The 18,579-nt window shown below is 49.6% G+C and overlaps 7 protein-coding genes across 7 annotated transcripts; 3 read left to right on the forward strand and 4 right to left on the reverse strand.

The window, feature by feature from the left end:
* Positions 1-1,261: 1,261 nt before the first annotated feature.
* BDW47DRAFT_132005 (flavin-containing monooxygenase) lies at positions 1,262-3,093 on the forward strand (the record flags this gene model as incomplete). The annotated part of the gene is made up of 5 exons (XM_024817453.1): positions 1,262-1,425; positions 1,484-1,861; positions 1,910-2,252; positions 2,320-3,008; positions 3,054-3,093. The coding sequence occupies 5 exons, from the start codon at positions 1,262-1,264 to the stop codon at positions 3,091-3,093; spliced, it is 1,614 nt and encodes a 537-aa protein (XP_024671550.1).
* A 2,812-nt stretch (positions 3,094-5,905) lies between these two features.
* BDW47DRAFT_132008 (flavin-containing monooxygenase) lies at positions 5,906-7,906 on the reverse strand (the record flags this gene model as incomplete). Its single annotated transcript, XM_024817454.1, has 4 exons — positions 5,906-6,736; positions 6,789-6,925; positions 6,974-7,227; positions 7,305-7,906. The coding sequence occupies 4 exons, from the start codon at positions 7,904-7,906 to the stop codon at positions 5,906-5,908; spliced, it is 1,824 nt and encodes a 607-aa protein (XP_024671551.1).
* A 1,056-nt stretch (positions 7,907-8,962) lies between these two features.
* BDW47DRAFT_36820 (uncharacterized protein) lies at positions 8,963-9,833 on the forward strand. Its single transcript, XM_024818832.1, has one exon. It carries the CDS (start codon positions 9,016-9,018, stop codon positions 9,649-9,651), a length of 636 nt encoding a protein of 211 aa, XP_024671552.1. The 5' UTR covers positions 8,963-9,015; the 3' UTR covers positions 9,652-9,833.
* Positions 9,834-11,472, forward strand: BDW47DRAFT_36821 (uncharacterized protein). The gene has a single exon (XM_024818833.1). The coding sequence runs from the start codon at positions 10,015-10,017 to the stop codon at positions 11,221-11,223; it is 1,209 nt and encodes a 402-aa protein (XP_024671553.1). The 5' UTR covers positions 9,834-10,014; the 3' UTR covers positions 11,224-11,472.
* A 354-nt stretch (positions 11,473-11,826) lies between these two features.
* On the reverse strand, positions 11,827-12,625 carry BDW47DRAFT_126242 (putative cyanamide hydratase; the record flags this gene model as incomplete). The annotated part of the gene is made up of 2 exons (XM_024816526.1): positions 11,827-12,341; positions 12,406-12,625. 2 exons carry the CDS (start codon positions 12,623-12,625, stop codon positions 11,827-11,829), a joined length of 735 nt encoding a protein of 244 aa, XP_024671554.1.
* A 1,335-nt stretch (positions 12,626-13,960) lies between these two features.
* On the reverse strand, positions 13,961-15,829 carry BDW47DRAFT_36829 (Zn(II)2Cys6 transcription factor). The gene is made up of 3 exons (XM_024818834.1): positions 15,462-15,829; positions 14,924-15,407; positions 13,961-14,870 (listed from the first exon to the last, which is right to left on the reverse strand). Exons 1-3 carry the CDS (start codon positions 15,790-15,792, stop codon positions 14,174-14,176), a joined length of 1,512 nt encoding a protein of 503 aa, XP_024671555.1. The 5' UTR covers positions 15,793-15,829; the 3' UTR covers positions 13,961-14,173.
* Positions 15,830-16,240: 411 nt separating this feature from the next.
* On the reverse strand, positions 16,241-18,545 carry erg9 (bifunctional farnesyl-diphosphate farnesyltransferase/squalene synthase). Its single transcript, XM_024812847.1, has 4 exons — positions 18,115-18,545; positions 16,984-18,043; positions 16,750-16,932; positions 16,241-16,701 (listed from the first exon to the last, which is right to left on the reverse strand). The coding sequence occupies exons 1-4, from the start codon at positions 18,180-18,182 to the stop codon at positions 16,591-16,593; spliced, it is 1,422 nt and encodes a 473-aa protein (XP_024671556.1). The 5' UTR covers positions 18,183-18,545; the 3' UTR covers positions 16,241-16,590.
* Between the last annotated feature and the right edge of the window lie 34 nt (positions 18,546-18,579).

Below are 18,579 nucleotides of genomic sequence, written 5' to 3' on the forward strand. Positions count from 1 at the left end.
GGAAAGCAAACCGCGTCACCAAACTCTAGCCCTGACACAGCTATTGTATATTGCCATTCCTGAATGCTAGACCCGTGGCAAGTCATGAGGCCTCGTTCGAATGGTTGCGTGTCTTACCAGATCTCGACACGGTCGAGGTATAGACCGACGTCACTCGCCGAAATCTAGATAAGGATCAGCCCTAAGCCAGGGGGGGGCTTTACGCTACGTTGGTTCATGGGCCAGAGCAGGCTGGGTGTATTTACATGTCGAATTCTGGTAATTTGAATTTACAGAGATCGTTCAGGGTCCCATCAATTACTAATCCTTCGCGGATGTATGGATCGATTGTACCAACGAAAGAACCCAAGTTCGGCAGGTACAATAGCATCAATATGTTAACCTCGTCACTCTGTATAATCCCAATATCCCAATATCGCATACCAATGTCATAGCCTCGGACCAAGGGCCAGCAATCACACGTTAAGGGAATCAATTCCTGTCGGCCTAGCGTCCCATTGTTTAGTTTCCGCATCCCAATGTCTCCTTTGAGTCCGTGGGAGTATGCCGCCCCTACAGGAGATCACGCCAATAGTGAGCGCCGTGGCAGCGGGGCTGACTATCTCCTAACACGAATGAACATCCGAGCTAGATGGCAGACACTAACCCTCTGGGATGGTGATATCTACTAGCCCTAAGTTAAAGTGGGTCATAGCAGTTCTTGGATGCGAGGGAAGGGGACAAACTACGCAGCTCCATGATAGCAATACTGTTACTCCAGATGGAATGTTTCTCGAGGGCATTCTGTACAAAGTCTTTAAGCACGGATCTTGGACTGGAGGAGTCTTGAACAACTGGTTCCTGAGAGCTCTCCGCTACAAAGACCTCAGTCATGGACCTCGGACCGGAGGAGTATCTAATCATCATACGAACAGGCTAATATGAGACTACTATCTCCCCCCCTCCTTGGCGTGATTTGAGCACCTATCGCATTCAAAAAATTTTCACAGATGCCCTCCATCTGGCCAATAAACCATGAACATAAGGCGAGGTCCAGAATGGCGCCGACTAGGCTGATGTCAATTTTGCGAAATGGGTCATTGGCATGAGATCGCGGGGTATATTATAAAATCTCTGCCCCTGCGCCATGATGAAGCCTTCTCCTCCGCTATACCTAACTCCATCACTCAACGGAAAGGAAATGACAGTTCCAGATGGGCAACATGTCGGTAACGGCCCCAAACCACAGTGCCGCGATGCGCCGCTTCACGCAAATCGCACCATGCGCGTGGTTATCATCGGCGCGGGGGCATCGGGAATCTATATGGCATACAAACTGAAGTATAATTTCACAGACTTTGTGCTAGATATATACGAGAAAAATGCAGACATCGGGGGAACTTGGTTCGAGAATCGGTATCCGGGTTGCGCATGCGACGTTCCTGCGTAAGTCCATCTCTTCTGTCTGTCAAGCACCCAAGGTTCATCCCGCTGAATGGAATAGTCACAACTACACGTATACTTTCGATCCCAAGTGCGACTGGTCTTCCACCTATTCCTCATCGCGCGAGATCTTCCAATACTTCAGTGGCTTTGTCGACAAGCACGAGCTCCGTGAGTACATCGCGAGTCACCACGAAGTGACCGGAGCCCGATGGGACGAGAAGGCCTCCGAGTGGGTAGTGCAGGTTCAGAAACACGAGACAGGATCTACCTTTGAGCGACGATGTGACTTTCTCATCAATGCATGTGGTGTCTTGAATTCGTGGCGCTGGCCTACAATTCCCGGTATCCAAAGCTTCAAGGGTCCGCTGCTCCACACCGCAGCCTGGGAAGACAACGTTGATCTGACGGGGAAGAATGTCGGACTGATTGGAAATGGGTACGCCTACTTTCCAAATACACTATGTATGTACGCTAACCACTCTAGCTCGTCGGGAATCCAAATCCTCCCCCAGATCCAGAAAGTTGCCAAACATGTAACGACCTTCATCCGGAAGCCCACGTGGGTGATCCCAACATTTGGGTCAGAAATGCGCGAACATACAGATGAAGAGAGGCAGCAATTCCGTGAAAATCCCGAGGAACACTTGAAGATGCGCAAGACCACCGAAAAGGTGTTGACAGGCGTGTATCCGCTCTTCATCAAAGACTGGCCTATGCAGACCCAGACAGCCGGGTATATGAAGGCCAGTATGCAGGAGAAGATCAACAACGAAGAGCTTGCCGACAAGCTGATTCCCAATTTCCCGGTGGGATGTCGTCGACTTACCGTATTTTCCCCTTGTATCCTTTCCTTCTATCATTATCAATCGCCGCCGCTGACCAACTCTGTCCAAGCCCGGCGTGAACTATCTCGAGAGCCTGACCCTCCCGAACGTCACTGCACTGTACGGCGAAATCACCGAAATCACCCCTACAAGCTGTATCACCTCTACCGGGACCGAGACCGCGCTCGACATACTCATCTGCGCCACCGGCTTCGACACAACCTTCCGCCCACGCTTCCCCCTGATCGGCCGCTCCGGCCACAACCTCCAAGACGAATGGGCCCACGAGCCACGCAGCTACTTAGGCGTAGCCGCAAGCGGATTCCCAAACTACTTCATGTTCCTCGGCCCCAACTCCCCAGTAGGCAGCGGCCCCTCGATAACCAGCATCGAAGTGCAAGGATCCTACATCGCAGAGTTCCTCAATCGGTGGCAAAAAGAGGACATCAAAACATTCGACCCCAAACGCGAAGCCGTCGATGACTTCATAACGCAGAAAGACCTATTCATGGAGCGGACGGTGTGGAACTCCAACTGTAAGACATGGTACAAGAGCCCCGTGACGGGCAAGGTCACCGCGCTGTGGCCGGGCAGCGTGCTGCACTACATCGAGACGATGGCGAAGCCGCGCTACGACGACTACGACGTCACGTATGCGAGCAAGAACCGCTTTTCATATTTGGGGAACGGCTTTAGCCAGATGGAGCATCGCCGGGACGCTGACACCTCGTATTACATTCGGGCCCGCGACGACGGGACGTCGATGTTTCCAAGCTTGTTTCAGACGTTTAATGCGAAGGATAGTCGGGAATTGGCAGGTAAGACGATGGATAAGTCTGGTTAAAAGTGGGCTGAACTGCAATCAGCATATGCTTCCCTGTATTAAAGGAGTGTGGCTGCGGGATTTCTGCTTTGCTGGCTGGGTTGTCTGATGGGCTGTGCCCAGAGCAATCAATCCTTTTTGTATCTGGAGATCCACAGATCAGTACAAGATCTCCATTTTATGGGCGAGTCTGAAGGATACAGGGGGACTAACGCAGGTTCTCGCGGTTCATACCTAATTAAACAAAGGAACAGCCTTTTGGAAGGATCAAGCAAAGTGGTGGATATGAAAACTCAGCTTAACATGCTCTTTGGACAGATCCTTCTATGGATGTAGAACATTAGGACCCACTCTGACTTTATGTAAATATCTCCATTCAGTAGTTCCTATCCAAGTTGATAGCTATCTCACCGACAGCAGAATTAAGAACGAACGCAGTGAGGTAAGAATCTGCGCAATATTACTGATATTACCCTGGATTATGTTTTTCACACTAACTCCTAATGCACCTTACGCATCATCTGTTTGTAGAGCAACACTATGACATCTTTCATGCCACGGCCATATGCTGTTCAAGACTGCCCATAGAGCAGGTGTGACCCTTGATCCAGCAGGTCCTCGACCCATATCTACCAGTACTGCCTTCCTTTCTCTTTCTCCAACCTCGACCACTTCTTTCCCGTGATTTGTAACGAGGAATGACCGTGATAGGTGTGTCAACACGTAGATTAAGTTGTCATCAAAAGGCTCAACTCCCCACGGCACAATACGGAGCATGTTGAGGCGATGAGAATCTTGGTGCGAGGCGATTTCCTTCCAGATGGCAGCGGCGAGAGAGCGGTCAATGCTGAAGTTAATGAGAATATCTCGAATATTGTTTGGAGTTCCACGTCCCAATTCTGTGGCTGAATTCGCAGGATTATTCGCATAGTGTACTCCGTCTGGTGAGACTGGCCGTGGGTCACCGTAGAGGTCGAGGATCAAACAGCAAAGCTGGGAGAACCTGCCCAGGGCTCTGTAGGTAAAGACCTCGGTCCGGTCCCCTTTAGAGCGTCTGATGGGCACCCGGAGATCTTTTAAGATTGGACAGGCCTCTGCCAATCTTAGAAGCTGATTGTCGTCAATAATCGGATACAGCCAGGTCCGGTCACTCAGGTAAGGCTCAAACAGGAGGCCTTCCAAACGCGGACCATGTCTTCCCAGAATGTCGTGCATAAGTGAAATATCTACTAGCCCTTGTATGGTAAGGTACTTCAACGGATTCAAACGCTGAAATATATGGCGTAACTCTGTAGCAGAATCCTGGGCCCATTGATCGGGCTCGACGCAAATCACCAACCTTTCCAGGCATTTCAGGTCCGCAGCAACCTCCGTTAGCATTGAGGGATATTTCGCCCCGGCCAGGATCAATTCTCGAAGAAGAGAAAGTTCTATAGAATTTGCCCAACTATCAAAGGCATGTTGAATTGCTGACCCAGACGCAAAAAGTCCGTGTATTTGGGACACGAACCTGACAGATCTTTGGGCCGTCGTTGTCACAGAGAAAGAAAGCGTCTGTAATTTGAGGTTCCCCTTCGATGCGATTGGAGGTTTATTGTCAGGCATGCTCTCTGGGGCCCTACAGCAAAGGTCGGTGTATAGATAAATGTGTTTCAGGTTTGGTGCCATGGTGACAAGTTGAATAAGCCAATGGGGGTACCCAAATCTGTTGGCACTATACAAAACGGGGTAATGTATGGTGATCGCATGAAGATTTTGGGAATTGGCAATCACCATGTTCCATCGGTCACTGAACCAATTTCCACTCGACCAGAAGGCTGCCAGATTATGTTTACTGAGCTTATCAGAGCTCTGAGACGACCAAACTGATAGTCGGCAGGAGGGATGGTGTGCAATGAGGGCTTTCAACAAGGGCCCAGGAAACTGGTTTGCCACAGCATAAGACAACTCTTGGATAGGAGATAGACGCTTAAGGAGCGAAACAACTGGCCGAAAAATCAACCATGTGATGTAGCTGGGAAGATCCCCTGACCAGTATTGGCTTCCAGGCAGGATCCAGCGCCCCATCAAATCTTCAGTATACCTCATATGATGAGAAATATAGTGCTGCATGGATCTAGACGTATCCGGACATCCATAATACTTCGTACGCCAAACCCAGCGTCCCAAAGGAACTGGGAGTGTCCGTTCCGGATAAGACATGATCTCAACTCTTTTGGCGTGTTCTAAGAATGGTCTCCCAAGACCAGTTTTGCTTAGACTCGCGACAATCGCTATGAATTCTCTGTAGTTAGAGAATCGGATAGAGAGGGTTCCATAGATTAGCGGGGCTGCTATTTTGTAGACCCCGGAATTGGTCATACTAAGAGCCCTCAGCGCCCGGGGCGAGACATCTTTGAGCTAGAGAGGTGAGTATTCAACCGAGTTCAGATGAAAGATCGTCAGGTGGCATACCATCTTGCAAATGGGTAGGACAATCTCTTTGGGGAGATCATTGAACGACATCGTGGCATTAGTGTTGAAGAGCGCGAAATCGAGTGGTACGTGGAGTAAGGACTGAATAGAGCTGCCAATCTGGTAAGATATTCGAGCCGTTATATAGATAGTAATATACCAATTATTGATGTTCTGGAATAATGGATAATGAGGGTCGCGTTCCAGATAGTTGACGCGATGGGGAATTCAGTCCCCATTAATTCACAGTCATAGCGCAGGACAAGAATTTCCTCCCCAGGAAGCAACCACCCAGTTCTGGGATCCTTCTAGGCAGCGTGGGCAATTCCAAACGCATGAGGAAAGCACAAACGTGAATAATAATATGTCAGACTTACCATCAGTTTCCCTTGCATAAATCCTCCATCACCTTCCTCGGTGGAGGATCCATCACCTCTCCATCCAGGTAATCTGTGATGTTCCCAATTGTCTCGAATTCGCTCACGTGGAATCCACTCCCAAGGAAGCCAAATCGATTACCGGATTCATATTCAATCTCGTAATCTTCCCATTGCGGGGACCTCATCACGTCTAGAAAGGCCAACCGAGAGCCTGGCCACATCGCAATTGGACCATCCACACGCCCCTGTTTAAACCAACTGCTGCAAGGATCTGCCCAACACGTTCGTGGCAAGTATGTTTGACAGTGATCCATGAAGTTTGCAATGGCACTGTCTTTGGGCACCATGCGACGGATATGCTGCACGTACATCTTACGGATGATCTGCAGGATATGTTTGCTTTTACTGGTGATCAATGGCAGAATGGATCCCTGTGCTGTGGGGGTAAACGGGCCTGTGAACATGAAGTAGTTTGGCATGCTGGGGGCTGCAAGGCCCAGATAGGACTCCGGCATATTGGACCAGATCTCCGACAAGGACTTGCCGTTTATGCCGGTCATAGGGAACCGAGGACGGAACGAGGTATCGAAGCCTGTCGCGCAGAGGATTACATCGCAAGCATACTCCTCGCCCGATTGAACGGTAAAGCCCTCTGTTGTGATTCCGGCAACATCTTCCATAAATACAGTGGTTTTTTCGCCGACTACGGCTTCCAAGTAGCCGTTTCCTGGGGTGGGCCGGCGACACGCGACGTTGAAGTTTTGGGGGATTATATGGGCTGCTATATCGGGGTTCTCGGCCAATTTTGCTGTCATCTCACGATAGGAGAACTTTATCATTGTCAGGGCTGGAGGAAACTTTGGACGTGGGAAGGGATGCTACCTCGTTGGCCTGCTGGGACTCGGCGCTGTCTCGCAGAACCAGCTTGAACCGCTGGTTCAATTCGTGCTCGATCATCTTGCGGTATTCCCGGTATTTCTCCGGGTCTTGCTCCCAGGCCAGTCTGTCTTGCTCTGTATCTGTCTAGTGTTAGCTTTTTTCTTGAACATGACAGCGAAATGGCGTACAGTCGAAATTGGCGCCGTTCTTGCCCGCAAACTTCTGTGCAAACCCTGCCGTTATCCACGTGGGACTGCGCACCCACGTATAGAGCTTGTCAACATCAGGATAGATCGACGCGACGGTTTGAACCCCTGAGCTGCCTGTTCCAATCACCGCGACTCGTTTTCCCTTGAGGTCAAAATCCTCGGGATAACGGGCTGTATGAAATAAATCCCCCCGAAAGCTGTGCAAACCGGGTATATCCGGCCATTTCCAGTTACTGTCTCGTCAGTATTCAGATGGGCATAGAGAGAGAAACAGGACAAATGGGAGGAACCCAGCAAAAATGAAACATACTTGAGCACCCCTGTTGCGTTCAACAGCACGTCACATTGCTCCTCCCACTCCAGCCCATTCACTTTCGCGAGTTTCACCACCCATCTTGCCGTCTCATCTACCCAGGTTGCCCCTTTGACCTCCACCCCAAACTCCATGAATTGCGTGAGACCCTCATCGAGCGCAACAGCCTTCATGTATGCCCAAATTTCGCGCGCACCACTGTAATACCGTGACCAATACGGGTTCGGCCGCCACGGAAATTGGTAACTAGCGCTGGGGACATCACACGCACATCCTGGGTATCGATTCTCGAGCCAGGTCCCACCGACATCGGAGTTTTTATCGACACAGCGGACTTCGACGTTCAGCCCGGAGAGCGCAGTTTTCGCATGATGAAGAAAATCGATTCCGGAAGCGCCAGCGCCGATGATTAGAACTTTGAACGGGTCGCAACGAGGCACCGGCTCGCCGATGACATGCTTCGAGACGCGATACCCTGAGGCAGACGGCTGATCCCATTCGGGGTGGTGGATAGGCCGGGTTATAGAGGCAGGATGCGGACCAGGGGTGTTGCTGCCCAGGGTGGGTGGTAGGGTCGAATCGGGAGTATATTCGCCCATTATGTTTGCTCAGCTTGGTTGGTGTTAGATCAATTGATAGTAGATTTGGAGACTGTTCTTGCTGGTGCCAAATGCGAGCCTGCTCTTATTCCCTTAAGTAATGCCTGATCCCCTCATCTGGATGCGAGCTGACGAAGCGGGGTTGGAGACCCTGGTCTGTCTGTCGGCATGTGCTGGTCCTGCATATTTCAGTCATACACCCATGCTCTCCTGGTTGGACTGGAGCTTCACGCCTCTCCGAGAGACGTATCTGTGAACAATCTCTATTGAAGTTGCTGTCTTCTAGGAACTCGACCTGGTTAGTTCTTCCTTTTCAGCCATACCACACATACTGGAGGTGTAGATCACTTATCACACATGGCTTGAAATTATGATTTAAAGCACATCGCAGTGGTATGTCCGTCGACAAAAGTACATCCTTATTGACTTGGATATGTTGGACTGGCTTCCAAAACAATGTGAGATGGATGATGTTGACAGATTTCATACAGAAGAAATTGGCAGGACTTGGCTGCCTCAGGTTCACGACAACCGATATCAACCTGTGAACCGCGCAGGTCTACCACAACCTCCATACTTCCATGCTCATTTGGCTACATTGTCAATAATATCTATCCTTGGATTTCTACTGATCCACTTGTCATTACAAATGCATCTGTTTGGGCAATCAGTTTCCCCGAAAATAATGAGAGGAAATGCCGACGAAAAGAGCGGTGTCCGGTAGGTATTCGATGTTGTCACACTGATCACCATTTCACTGGTCTCTAGGAAGTTACGATATGACTGAATATATTGCTGTGCCAATCATGCCAATGCGTCCAAAACATGTCTTAGCCATCCGGTCAGATGGGACTCCGATTGGCCCAGCCGATACCAATATAGCAAGCTGACCTGCAGTAACCCTGCCCTCTACTTGATCCGAGTGTTTGCCACAATTGCAGGATGCCAAAATTCAGAGTCTCTGTCAATGATATCGTGGGTCTATAAATGGCTCCTCGTCTCTCGATCACACACGCGCATTTACTCTCCCCTCGGCATAAAGAAGTCTTACTCAATCCAAAAAAAAAAAAAAAGAAAGAAAGAAAGAAAGAAAGAAAAGCATTACAATAATGGCACTGCCAACAATCCTCACGTTTCTCGTATTCTCTGCAACCTCAGCAGCCACCTCCATAACACCCCCAGAAGGCTGTCCCATCCCCACCTGGACAGTCACCACCTTCAACTGGTACAACGGCTCCCACAGCCTCGACTGCATCCACAATGAGGAGGACAAGAACGCCCAAGGCTGCCTCTGCGGTCGCGGCTGGTGCGAGCCAAACCCCACCACCTGCAACGGCAGCATGGTCCCCGTCTGCTACACCGGCATGCCCAACTACGAGCCATGGGGGTACGGGCCCGCCCAAACCCTAGACATCGTCTTCGAAGACGGCCTAGCCTGCCACGACGAGTACATCGGCTACCGCATCCACGATATTGGGAATGGCGCAAGCAACTGCGGATATTCGGATCGGGGCGCAGGACGGATCGTTTCATTCTACGGCGGCTCGAACGACGAGACGTCTGTTGGGAGGATTGACTATAAGCTGGGTAGTGGGCATGCGCTGACCTGCGCGAATGGAAGCCGCATCACGTATTCGGGAAGTACGGAGTTTGCGCTGAGCTGTGTGCACGATGCGTTCTTCAATGCGACATGTACGGCAGAGGTGTTCGAGGTGCCTGTGTTGAATTACTCGCTTGTCAATTGACTCTACTGCCTGTGTGCTTTGAATTCCGCAATGGCTATATCAACCGAGACAGGACAGTCATGTTGGACCCTGGGGGGGTTGAAGCCCATTGTGATGAAAATTGAGGAAGAGTGACTGTAGAAAAACGGTGGGTCAATGATGCCAAGGCTAGCATATGAGGTTCAGGCAACCAGACAAATCATACACGTCAAATCGTTAGGGAGGCTAGAAGTGCTCGATTCTCAGCCGCGCATTGACGTTTTATTTTTTCGTCGACATATCTCTAGATCTCTATTAACTGCTTTCCCATTTGTTGTTCTAATGGTTCATCCTTACTGATCTAAAACATCACGCATTTATTCAGCGTATAACCTCACGTCAATCATGTTATCACTCCTTTCCCTACCTCCAGAGCTCCGACACGACATCTACCTTCGGCATTTTCAATCGATCACTATTACCAGACAGGACAAAAGCAAAGATCATCTCGCTCTTCTACGAGTCTGCCGTCTGATATACCACGAGGCGGAGCCACTCGCCATCCCCAATGTGCAGATCCACTGCGATCACAACGCCGACGTGATAGAGGTTCTTAGCAGAATGAGCCCGGCACAGATCACCCGCCTTAGAGAGTTGACAGTCTGGCACTCGCCAGTAGGTCTGAGGCTGTTTGAAGACAAAGAGACCTTCCACAGGGATGTTATGTCCAGCACTCCCGAATGGATACGCGAATGGGAAGAAAATGAAGGACCCCTCGGCGATGCGCATGAACCGCTCGCAATGTCTGACAATATAGACATCAGCAACGCCAGCGACGTGTCCACCACCAATAGCTCTATCTCAGACCTGAGCGAGATCACGGACGAACATGCACCCTTCGGAGGAGTCCGGTACTTCCATCTCGGTGCAGTTCTCGGACTATTTCCAGGTCTACAGCTTGACTTTCTCTGTGTGCACAGTGGGGTTGGATCAAGCCTCGCTGCTGGGTCCCATACCACCGACTGCTTCTCGTCCCTCCTGGAGGCCGATGGGTACCGAAAATTGTGGATGATATTGGCGGCTGGCAACGAGGAGCCATCGATGAACTTGCCGTCTGTCAGAGGGTGGAAGGACACTATAGCCACTCGTATTAAGCCCTATTCTGGGGGGAAAGTCGAGTTCACGCTACCTTGGTATGACTGGGCAGATGAGCAGGGAGAAAAGGAATCGGGATATTGGAAAGATGCTTGCGCCGCGGGCATTACTGTAAACAGCCGTATGAAGCCTATCTTCAATGAGGATGACTCTTGGAGCAAAGCTAGCGATGAGGATGACTATTGGAGCGAATCCAGCGATAAAGACGACTTCGAAATCTTTGTGGATAGGGGAGATGCGGACGTCACTGTCAAGCAGGGTCATGATCGTGTCGAAAAATGCATTGACCCATTATGCCGCGAAACCGGTAGAGGCCAATTTTTCAAGCGCGCATCGGACGCCCTCAAGAACCTGTTCCAGACAAAGAGTTGGAAATCCATCAAGGCCCAGGGGTATTATAATGGCCATGTTGTTAAGTCTGGTGTGGAAGCTCTGGACGACTTTGCGTATATAACCTGAAAGTTTTGGCAGGAGTCAACTCTAGGTGAAAGTGGGCCTGTTGCCAAGGCTGAACTGACAAAGCCTAAATGGGAAATATTGCGTAAAGCTGAAATAATTTTGCCCTCATTGAATGGCGGGAAAAGTGTACTCACAATAGTGGCAATTTAATATCCGACAATATCCACTCCACCGTGATACAGTACAGTCGATAGCGAAAACAGCTTCTACCCTGGTGACCGCTTATCTATGCTGTGGCCCCACTGCCAAGAGGGCTTTACTCTACTGTTACAAAGAATAGATAGTGCTCAAGACATGACAATACAAAAAGTATATAATATAAGTTCCTTATAAGACAACCGAGTTCCTGCCACAGCCCTGTAAGACCACCTGGCATAAGTGCAATAGCAGGACGATATGGATAGTCAATAGGCAGAAGGAGCTTTGAATAATGATGGCGAAAGAACATCTCCACTCCACTCTCTTATCAACAAGAAGCGGTTCTGTACAATTGGATTCTATCCATGACGTCTTTTCTTCTCAGCTATGATTCTGAGAAATCTGTGCATTAGCAGCCCAAAGCCTCAGCTAGAGCGTGGTGACCCCCGTACACCGAGAGGGAGCTTATTCCCACTTCTTCATGAGAGTGTTGGCTTCGATCTCTTTGTCGAAGTTAACCAGGTGAGTTGAGTGACACCAGGGCTTGATGCTCTCCTCCTTGCGGATAGTGGTGGAGAAGAAAGTGCACCACTTGATGCGAGGGTAGGTCTCATTGATCTCGGTACGGGTGGACTCGTGAATCAGCTGGCCGAAGTTGCGAACGTGAGGGTGGAAGCCAGTGTTGTCGTAGGTAGTGGCCAGCTGGATGAGCTGTCCGATGTAGGTGATGGTTCCGTCAACGCCCATGTCCTCGTGGCGGATGATGGCTTCGGCAGCGGCCTCAGCCTGATCTGCGGTGGCGCCGAAGTCCTGAAGTACGCGCATGGCCTTAATGCCGCCGTAGATGTCAAAGGACATACGGGTGGCGGTCAGGTTCTCCTCAGCAGTGCCGAGATCGTGGAGCAGGCAGGTCAAGGCCCAGGTAGCCGGGTTCAGGGCCGCGAATTTCTCGGGGAACTGCTGCTTGGTGATGGCCATTCCTGAATGGAGGTTAGACAAAGATTTTGATGCTGTTAGGGCCATGTGTGTGATTTGTAAACTTACCGTAGAAGTAGACTCGCATGGAATGATTGAAGGTCTCAGCATGGAGGGTCTCCTTCGCATACTTGAGGGTCTTCGCAACCAAAGGATCATCAAAGGGGAACTTTATCTCGCTCAGAGGGAGAGGGCCTGGCTTGTTGATGAAAGGCTGGTCACCAAAGATGGCGCCCGCGTTGGCGGGCATGGCGGTCCAGCCGTTCGCAGCGATTTCCTGGTTGCACATTTTGAAGTAGAGAGAGAGAGAGATAGAGAGAGAGAGTTGATAAATGTCAGCAAAATTGTGAGTAGAATTTCACCGAGTAGAAGTGGAAGGCAATTAACTCGAGTAGTGGTTAAGATGCTGTTTTGAAGAAAGAAGTGGTGGTTTATAGACGCAGAATGAAGCCTTTAAATATCCGTCCCGTCACCATAATGAATATAATGCAAGGAAACACATTTTGCCTGATCCGTGATGATTTCCAAGCAAGTCCAGGACATATCTCGGACTTTGCAGCCATGCCAGAGTCTATGACATCGCGGGGTGGAACCAGACTTGCCCGTTGAGGAAGTTGTCTTTGGTGGGTCGATGACAGCGGCTTGGCTCAATGATACCACGGTCTTGGTGCTCCGGGCTCCAGACTCCATTCTTTCGAGAATCGTCCGCTACGACACTTTCGGAGGGCTCCGCTCCAACTATCACAGATGAAATTTGGGTCCATGGAACGATCCACAGAAGCCCGGTAATCGTTCAATCAATAAGCCTTAGTCGCCAGTCTAGGAAGTTATAGCTTGTAGCGCCCTATGATCTAGGTTATTCAGTTTCACTCATCACCAATCTAGATATTCTAAGTGGGTCTATGATGGCAACTTGCAAAAACATTTGCCCCGGGCTGCATTCTCCCCTATCTGCGCAATGGGAGATGGTGAAGGGGAACACTTTTTCGTACACTGACCTCGCCGTATTCGGTAAGTTACACATATCCATTGCGGATTAATAGTTTTCTAGGGAACGTTCCGAATATCATCGTTTATGCTGCCTTGGGGTTGTGCTATATCCTGAATTGTTCAGCGAACTTCATGTTGGCAGATGACAGAATGGCTTTGGGCGAGTCTCTTATGACGGCGGCTGGTGCCTTTGGCGCCGCATGCATCGGCGTCGTCTGGATTTTACCTTCTGGGACATGGGTTATGCCAAGACACATTTCCATTTGAGATTCCTCTGTGTGAAACACGTGTGCTGTTTCGACGTGCATCCTCTAATCATGAACCCTCTATCCATGAGAAACGTGTTGGAATTGATTCTGTTGAAACAGAAATACCCTGATTGCACAGGGTTAGGCACACCCACGCGAACAGCATGTCAATAGAAGGCAATCTTTTTATCTGCATTGCCTTGAACAATCGAACAAGATAATTTGCTTGCTTTTACCGCATATAATCTCGATTCACAGAACAGGATATTTCAGTACCTAGCAGCTGTAAGCGCTTGGGTGCCTGAGGCAAGCCGCCAAAGTTTCGCCGTTTACTTATCCAAGGCAGCTTTTAACACCGTGGAAGACCTCGATTTTTTCCTACATCAATCAATCGATCATTCCAATACTGGTCAAGTCAACCTTCCATTTATTCATTTCATCATTTTGACCACTGCGGTGCACCCGGTCCCTGAAGCGCCAACAGCAGTTTCATTCGGCGAGCTTTTTTGACCCTGGCAAATTGAAAAACTCACGCGTTCAGACATTCCAAAGCTCGGTAGCTTAAGAAACTTGAATTACCATGGAGGCAATAACGTAGATCAGACAAGCAGCAAGTCTTGTCCTATGACATCGGGCACCGGATTGCCATCGAAGTGCTTTTGCCTCCAACAGCCCTGTACAATTGTTGAAGCATTGATTATATTCAAACAGCAGGTCAAGTCCCAAAGCGTCTTTAGATGCCGCATAACCTGCTGTTGCTCACTCTCGTTCTGGCATTCAAGGCCGGCAATGAAGGTCGGCCACAGTAAGCACTTGAACAGAGAGTTTTCGTATTTGAGAGCGTCAATCACGTCAAATAATTGCCGCACTAATCCGTGATAATCAGATATTACTGTCCCGGTTGATGCCATCAAAGCACGAAGGACTCGGTTTCCATAGATTAATGTGGCAGTTCTGTATGCTTCCGATAGCAGGGACAGCTTCTCGATGTCCACTGTTTGCAGATCTTTTGATTGCACGGCGTTGGACGCCCACTCCACACAATCAAAATCTGCCGTCAAATGAAGCATACTCTGGGTTTCTCGTATACGCTCCTGAGTCAAGGCGTCGTCATGCATCTGCAAATTCTTAATCGCATGCCTTTGGATAGAGAAATAACGGGTAGCCTGCAGGAGAAAGGCAGGGCACCCAAGAAAACTTCGAATAATTGACTCTTGATACTTGCCTTCATCAAGATTGATACATGATTCAGGCCTGGACTTTGAGCTCGAGAGCGCACCGCCGATAGTTGATACACTGCTGCGATTAGCACATTGTATATATCGGAGAACATGGAGGAAGAAGCATACAGTGCAAATTGTCGGGCGACAAATCGCCTCGTTTCCTCTACTGTCCCTCCAGAATCGCTGGTAATATGACCGCTGGCACCAGGCTCTAGCATCGATTGAGATATCTTGACAAGGCCTTCTGCCCCATGAAGATGATATTTCCATCCGTCGATGCCAGACTCGAGTATATCGAGAAAAATCAAAAGTAGAATAGTTGCCATGATCGCATCTTTCTGCGAAGGCTCCGGATGGGACAAGGAGGATGATAATGCCTTGATAGCTCGCTTTTTGAAGTGGAGTGCATCCACATTGGCATTGACAAATCGAGGCGACGAAGCATCATCGGTCTGATTAAATGACCGCGCCGAGTTGGCGAAGTGTCGCGCAGCAACAGCCACTATACTCATCTTCAACGTTGGGCTATCTACTGCATACGCGAGTAAGCTCCGAAACGGATTGCTCGGGCTGTCATATAGAATGAACAACTTGGCGATGCGTATGTTATCTTACGCTGGAATTAGCCTACCCATGGAAAAGACCTACGTCGCCAGGAACTTACAATAATTAAGATAGAACCGCGATGACCAATCGAGGTCCTCTATGGAAGGGTCCTGCAACGCGAACGGGGGAGGACGCGTGAGCGCCAAAGACTTTTCGACGCAGGACGAGATTGATTCTAGTTTGGGTGGCGATGGTACTCGATTGGCGACTTTGTAATCTTCTTCGAGGGCATGTCCGCGCATTTTACCCCGGATTGCCACGCCTTTGACCCATCGTAGCGGTCTGGTTTCGAAACATTCTAGCCCGGCTTTCTCGCATTTGGAGCAAGGGTTGCCGGTTCGGTCACATTGAATGGTGCGTTTGCGGCATGTCCAGCAAGCTGCACGCATTGTGTGAACAATACCAACCTAGCCAAGAGGAGGATTTAACAGTGGTTCGTACAATGACCGTCAGACTTGCGTTTCGAGAAGTTGCAGAATTTCGGGAGATCTCGCCACGGAAGTCGGGTGGGGATTCGACGGTCCATGCACGATGACTGGACAAATCTACGGGTACTTTATGATAATAGGTCCAAATGATTATAGAAGAAAGAAAAAATTGTATTATAATTCTTTAATAAGTAGTATGTATAGACCTAATCAGACCTGGGTGAGAAAGAATCACATTGACCTCCTAGTCAGGCTTAGGCAGTTCGGCCTTGGCAACCGGTCCACTTCCACCTAGAGTGACTCCTGCCCAGGCGAGGTTCTAACTCAGCGACTGCTTTTTTTACTGGTTTCTATTACCAGGATTCGTAGACTACGACAAAGACAATTTGATCTAGTTGGTAGATATGTTGTATGATCAAGCAATGAGTTCATTCAATTTCTACAGCGAATAACATATGTTCCAGTTCCTTCAATGGACGTATGACATGGCATCAAGCTAATGATGCAAGACATAAATCTAGTACGTCGCTGGAGACTTCAATTTCAGCACTTCTTCGGCACAACCACAGTCATAAAGAGGACTGGATAGCAATTTGACATCCGTGCTAGCGGGTAGAGGCAACGACCAGGGTTGGTCAAAAAAAAAAAGGAAAGGGAAGGGAAGGGCGAGAAAATTAGTATGGCATGGATGGGTGGTATAAAATATACTACATGTACAGACCCCTGAACGTAAATGCCACATATCATAGCTCCGTAACATTACAGCTCGTCTCGCACTTCGCCCAGATGTGCGGGTTTCTGGAAATTCCCGCTGAGGATCTCCTTGAAGGCAAGGTCGAATCGAGCACCGAAGTACCACGCAACACCAAACTGGGAACGTTAGCCACCGCCAGTAAAATAGATAGAAAGCAAACATACCATCATGACCGAGATGACAAGCACAATGATGCCCATCAGACACATCATAAAATACAGGTCCTGGCGTGTCTCCGCTTCCTCTTGTGCCTTCTTCTTGTCGGCTTCTGACAGCTCGCCCTTGACCAGCAGCTTGGCGTCTTCGGCATTTTGAGACGGGAAGATGGTCTCAATGAATTTCTCAATCTGCAGAAATTAGCAACGTTGTAAAGAATCATGGATAACGGGAAGCCTTACACGTCCGCAAGCCATGCTGATCTTCAGGAAATTGGGGTCCTTCGGGGTGTTCTTCGCGTGGATCTTGCGCGCATATCGTCGGAAAACCTCGCAGACGATCCGAAGGTTCTGCGTCGACTTGCTCATCAGCTCGCAAGCGTCACCCTTGGTGATCTTCACGTTGCGCTCGAAGATGGCCGGGTTGCGGAAGCACTTTTCCAGCGTGGCGATCGCCATGGATTGCGGGATGGCACAGAAGTTGAACACACTCTGCTCACGCAGGCCAGCCAGGTAAAACAGGCAGTCCTCCGAGTGCTCCAGCGCGTTCAACACCATCTCCGAGCTGCATTTCAGCGCTGCCTCGCGGTGCTCCGGCTTGAACAAATCATCGAAGTCATTGACGTGCTTGGACCAAATCTCTTTGGGCCAGAATCGTCGCTGATCATCATTGTCCTCCCGCACATCACGGATGATATTGGTCTTCTGCAGGAACAAGCCCATCGACTTGTGCAGCTGAGACCGCTTCAGCAAGGCCGGGTTGCCAAACTCGGCCTCAACGAAGAGGCGGGTCAGGCCCTCGCCCACCAGACCGGCGACGTAGTAGCAGTAGAGATCGTACTCCACGGTAGTCTTGACGCTGGCATCATCGAGGGCAGCCTTCCGGCAGTAGTCGGCCATGCCGTTGCCCATCTTGTCGGTGATGTCCTTGACGATGGCCTGATAGGCCGGCTTCATGTTCTTGAACTCGGTGACGACATTGTGAAACTGAACCAGCAGCTCACGGTCCTTCTCCTCGGGACGGTTTCCCGTGAAATTCCAGCCATCCTGCTCGAGGAAGTCCTTGAAGTTCCGCAGGAGCGGCTCCTTGGTCTCCAGGGGTATTGAGGTGTCATCCTCGATAGTGTCCAACCCGCGCAGCGTCAGATAGAAGATACACACGGGCAACAGCAACTCCGGGTGCAACTCCTTGATCACCGCGCTGAAGCTTCGACTGGTCAAGTCGAGAAACTTGAAGCACGTCTTCTGTGTCTCCGTCTCATTCGCCACATTACGCTCATGGACAGGATTGTGCCAGACTTTCCTATCATCAACAGCTTCGGTCAGTATTTTTTCCTCAATTCATTCAGTGGGTTTCTCAAGACGGGTACCAACCATTGTAAGATGTTCCTCAACTCGTTGGGGTGGAATGTGTAATAGATGACGCTCAACGGGGAAACCATGATGGCCAATGGGGGGAATATTATTACAATGGGGGGAATAAAAATTAAATATAGGTCGTTATAATAAAACAACAGACGGGGTGAAAGGATTATTGGGATGATCAGAGGCACTAAACAGGCCCTCCAGCAGGGATCGCGACACAGTCGACAGCTGGATCCACGGAGAATGTGCGAACGAGTGGGGAGAAAAATGAGAGAGAAATAGAGGACACGTGGCGGTGATGATAATAGGGGTCAAAAGAGAAAAGGATTAGGAGGGTAATACGGATATTGGGGTATCAAGAGGAATAGAGAAGAAAAAGGAGAAGGGAAAAGGGAGAAAGGGAAAAAAGTGGTGAGAGGAGAGAATGGAAGAGGAAGAGAAAAAAAAGAGAAACGGAGAAGAAGAAAAAAGAGC

Source organism: Aspergillus candidus (assembly GCF_002847045.1).
Source record: "Aspergillus candidus strain CBS 102.13 unplaced genomic scaffold BDW47scaffold_26, whole genome shotgun sequence".
Taxonomy (NCBI): domain Eukaryota; kingdom Fungi; phylum Ascomycota; class Eurotiomycetes; order Eurotiales; family Aspergillaceae; genus Aspergillus; species Aspergillus candidus.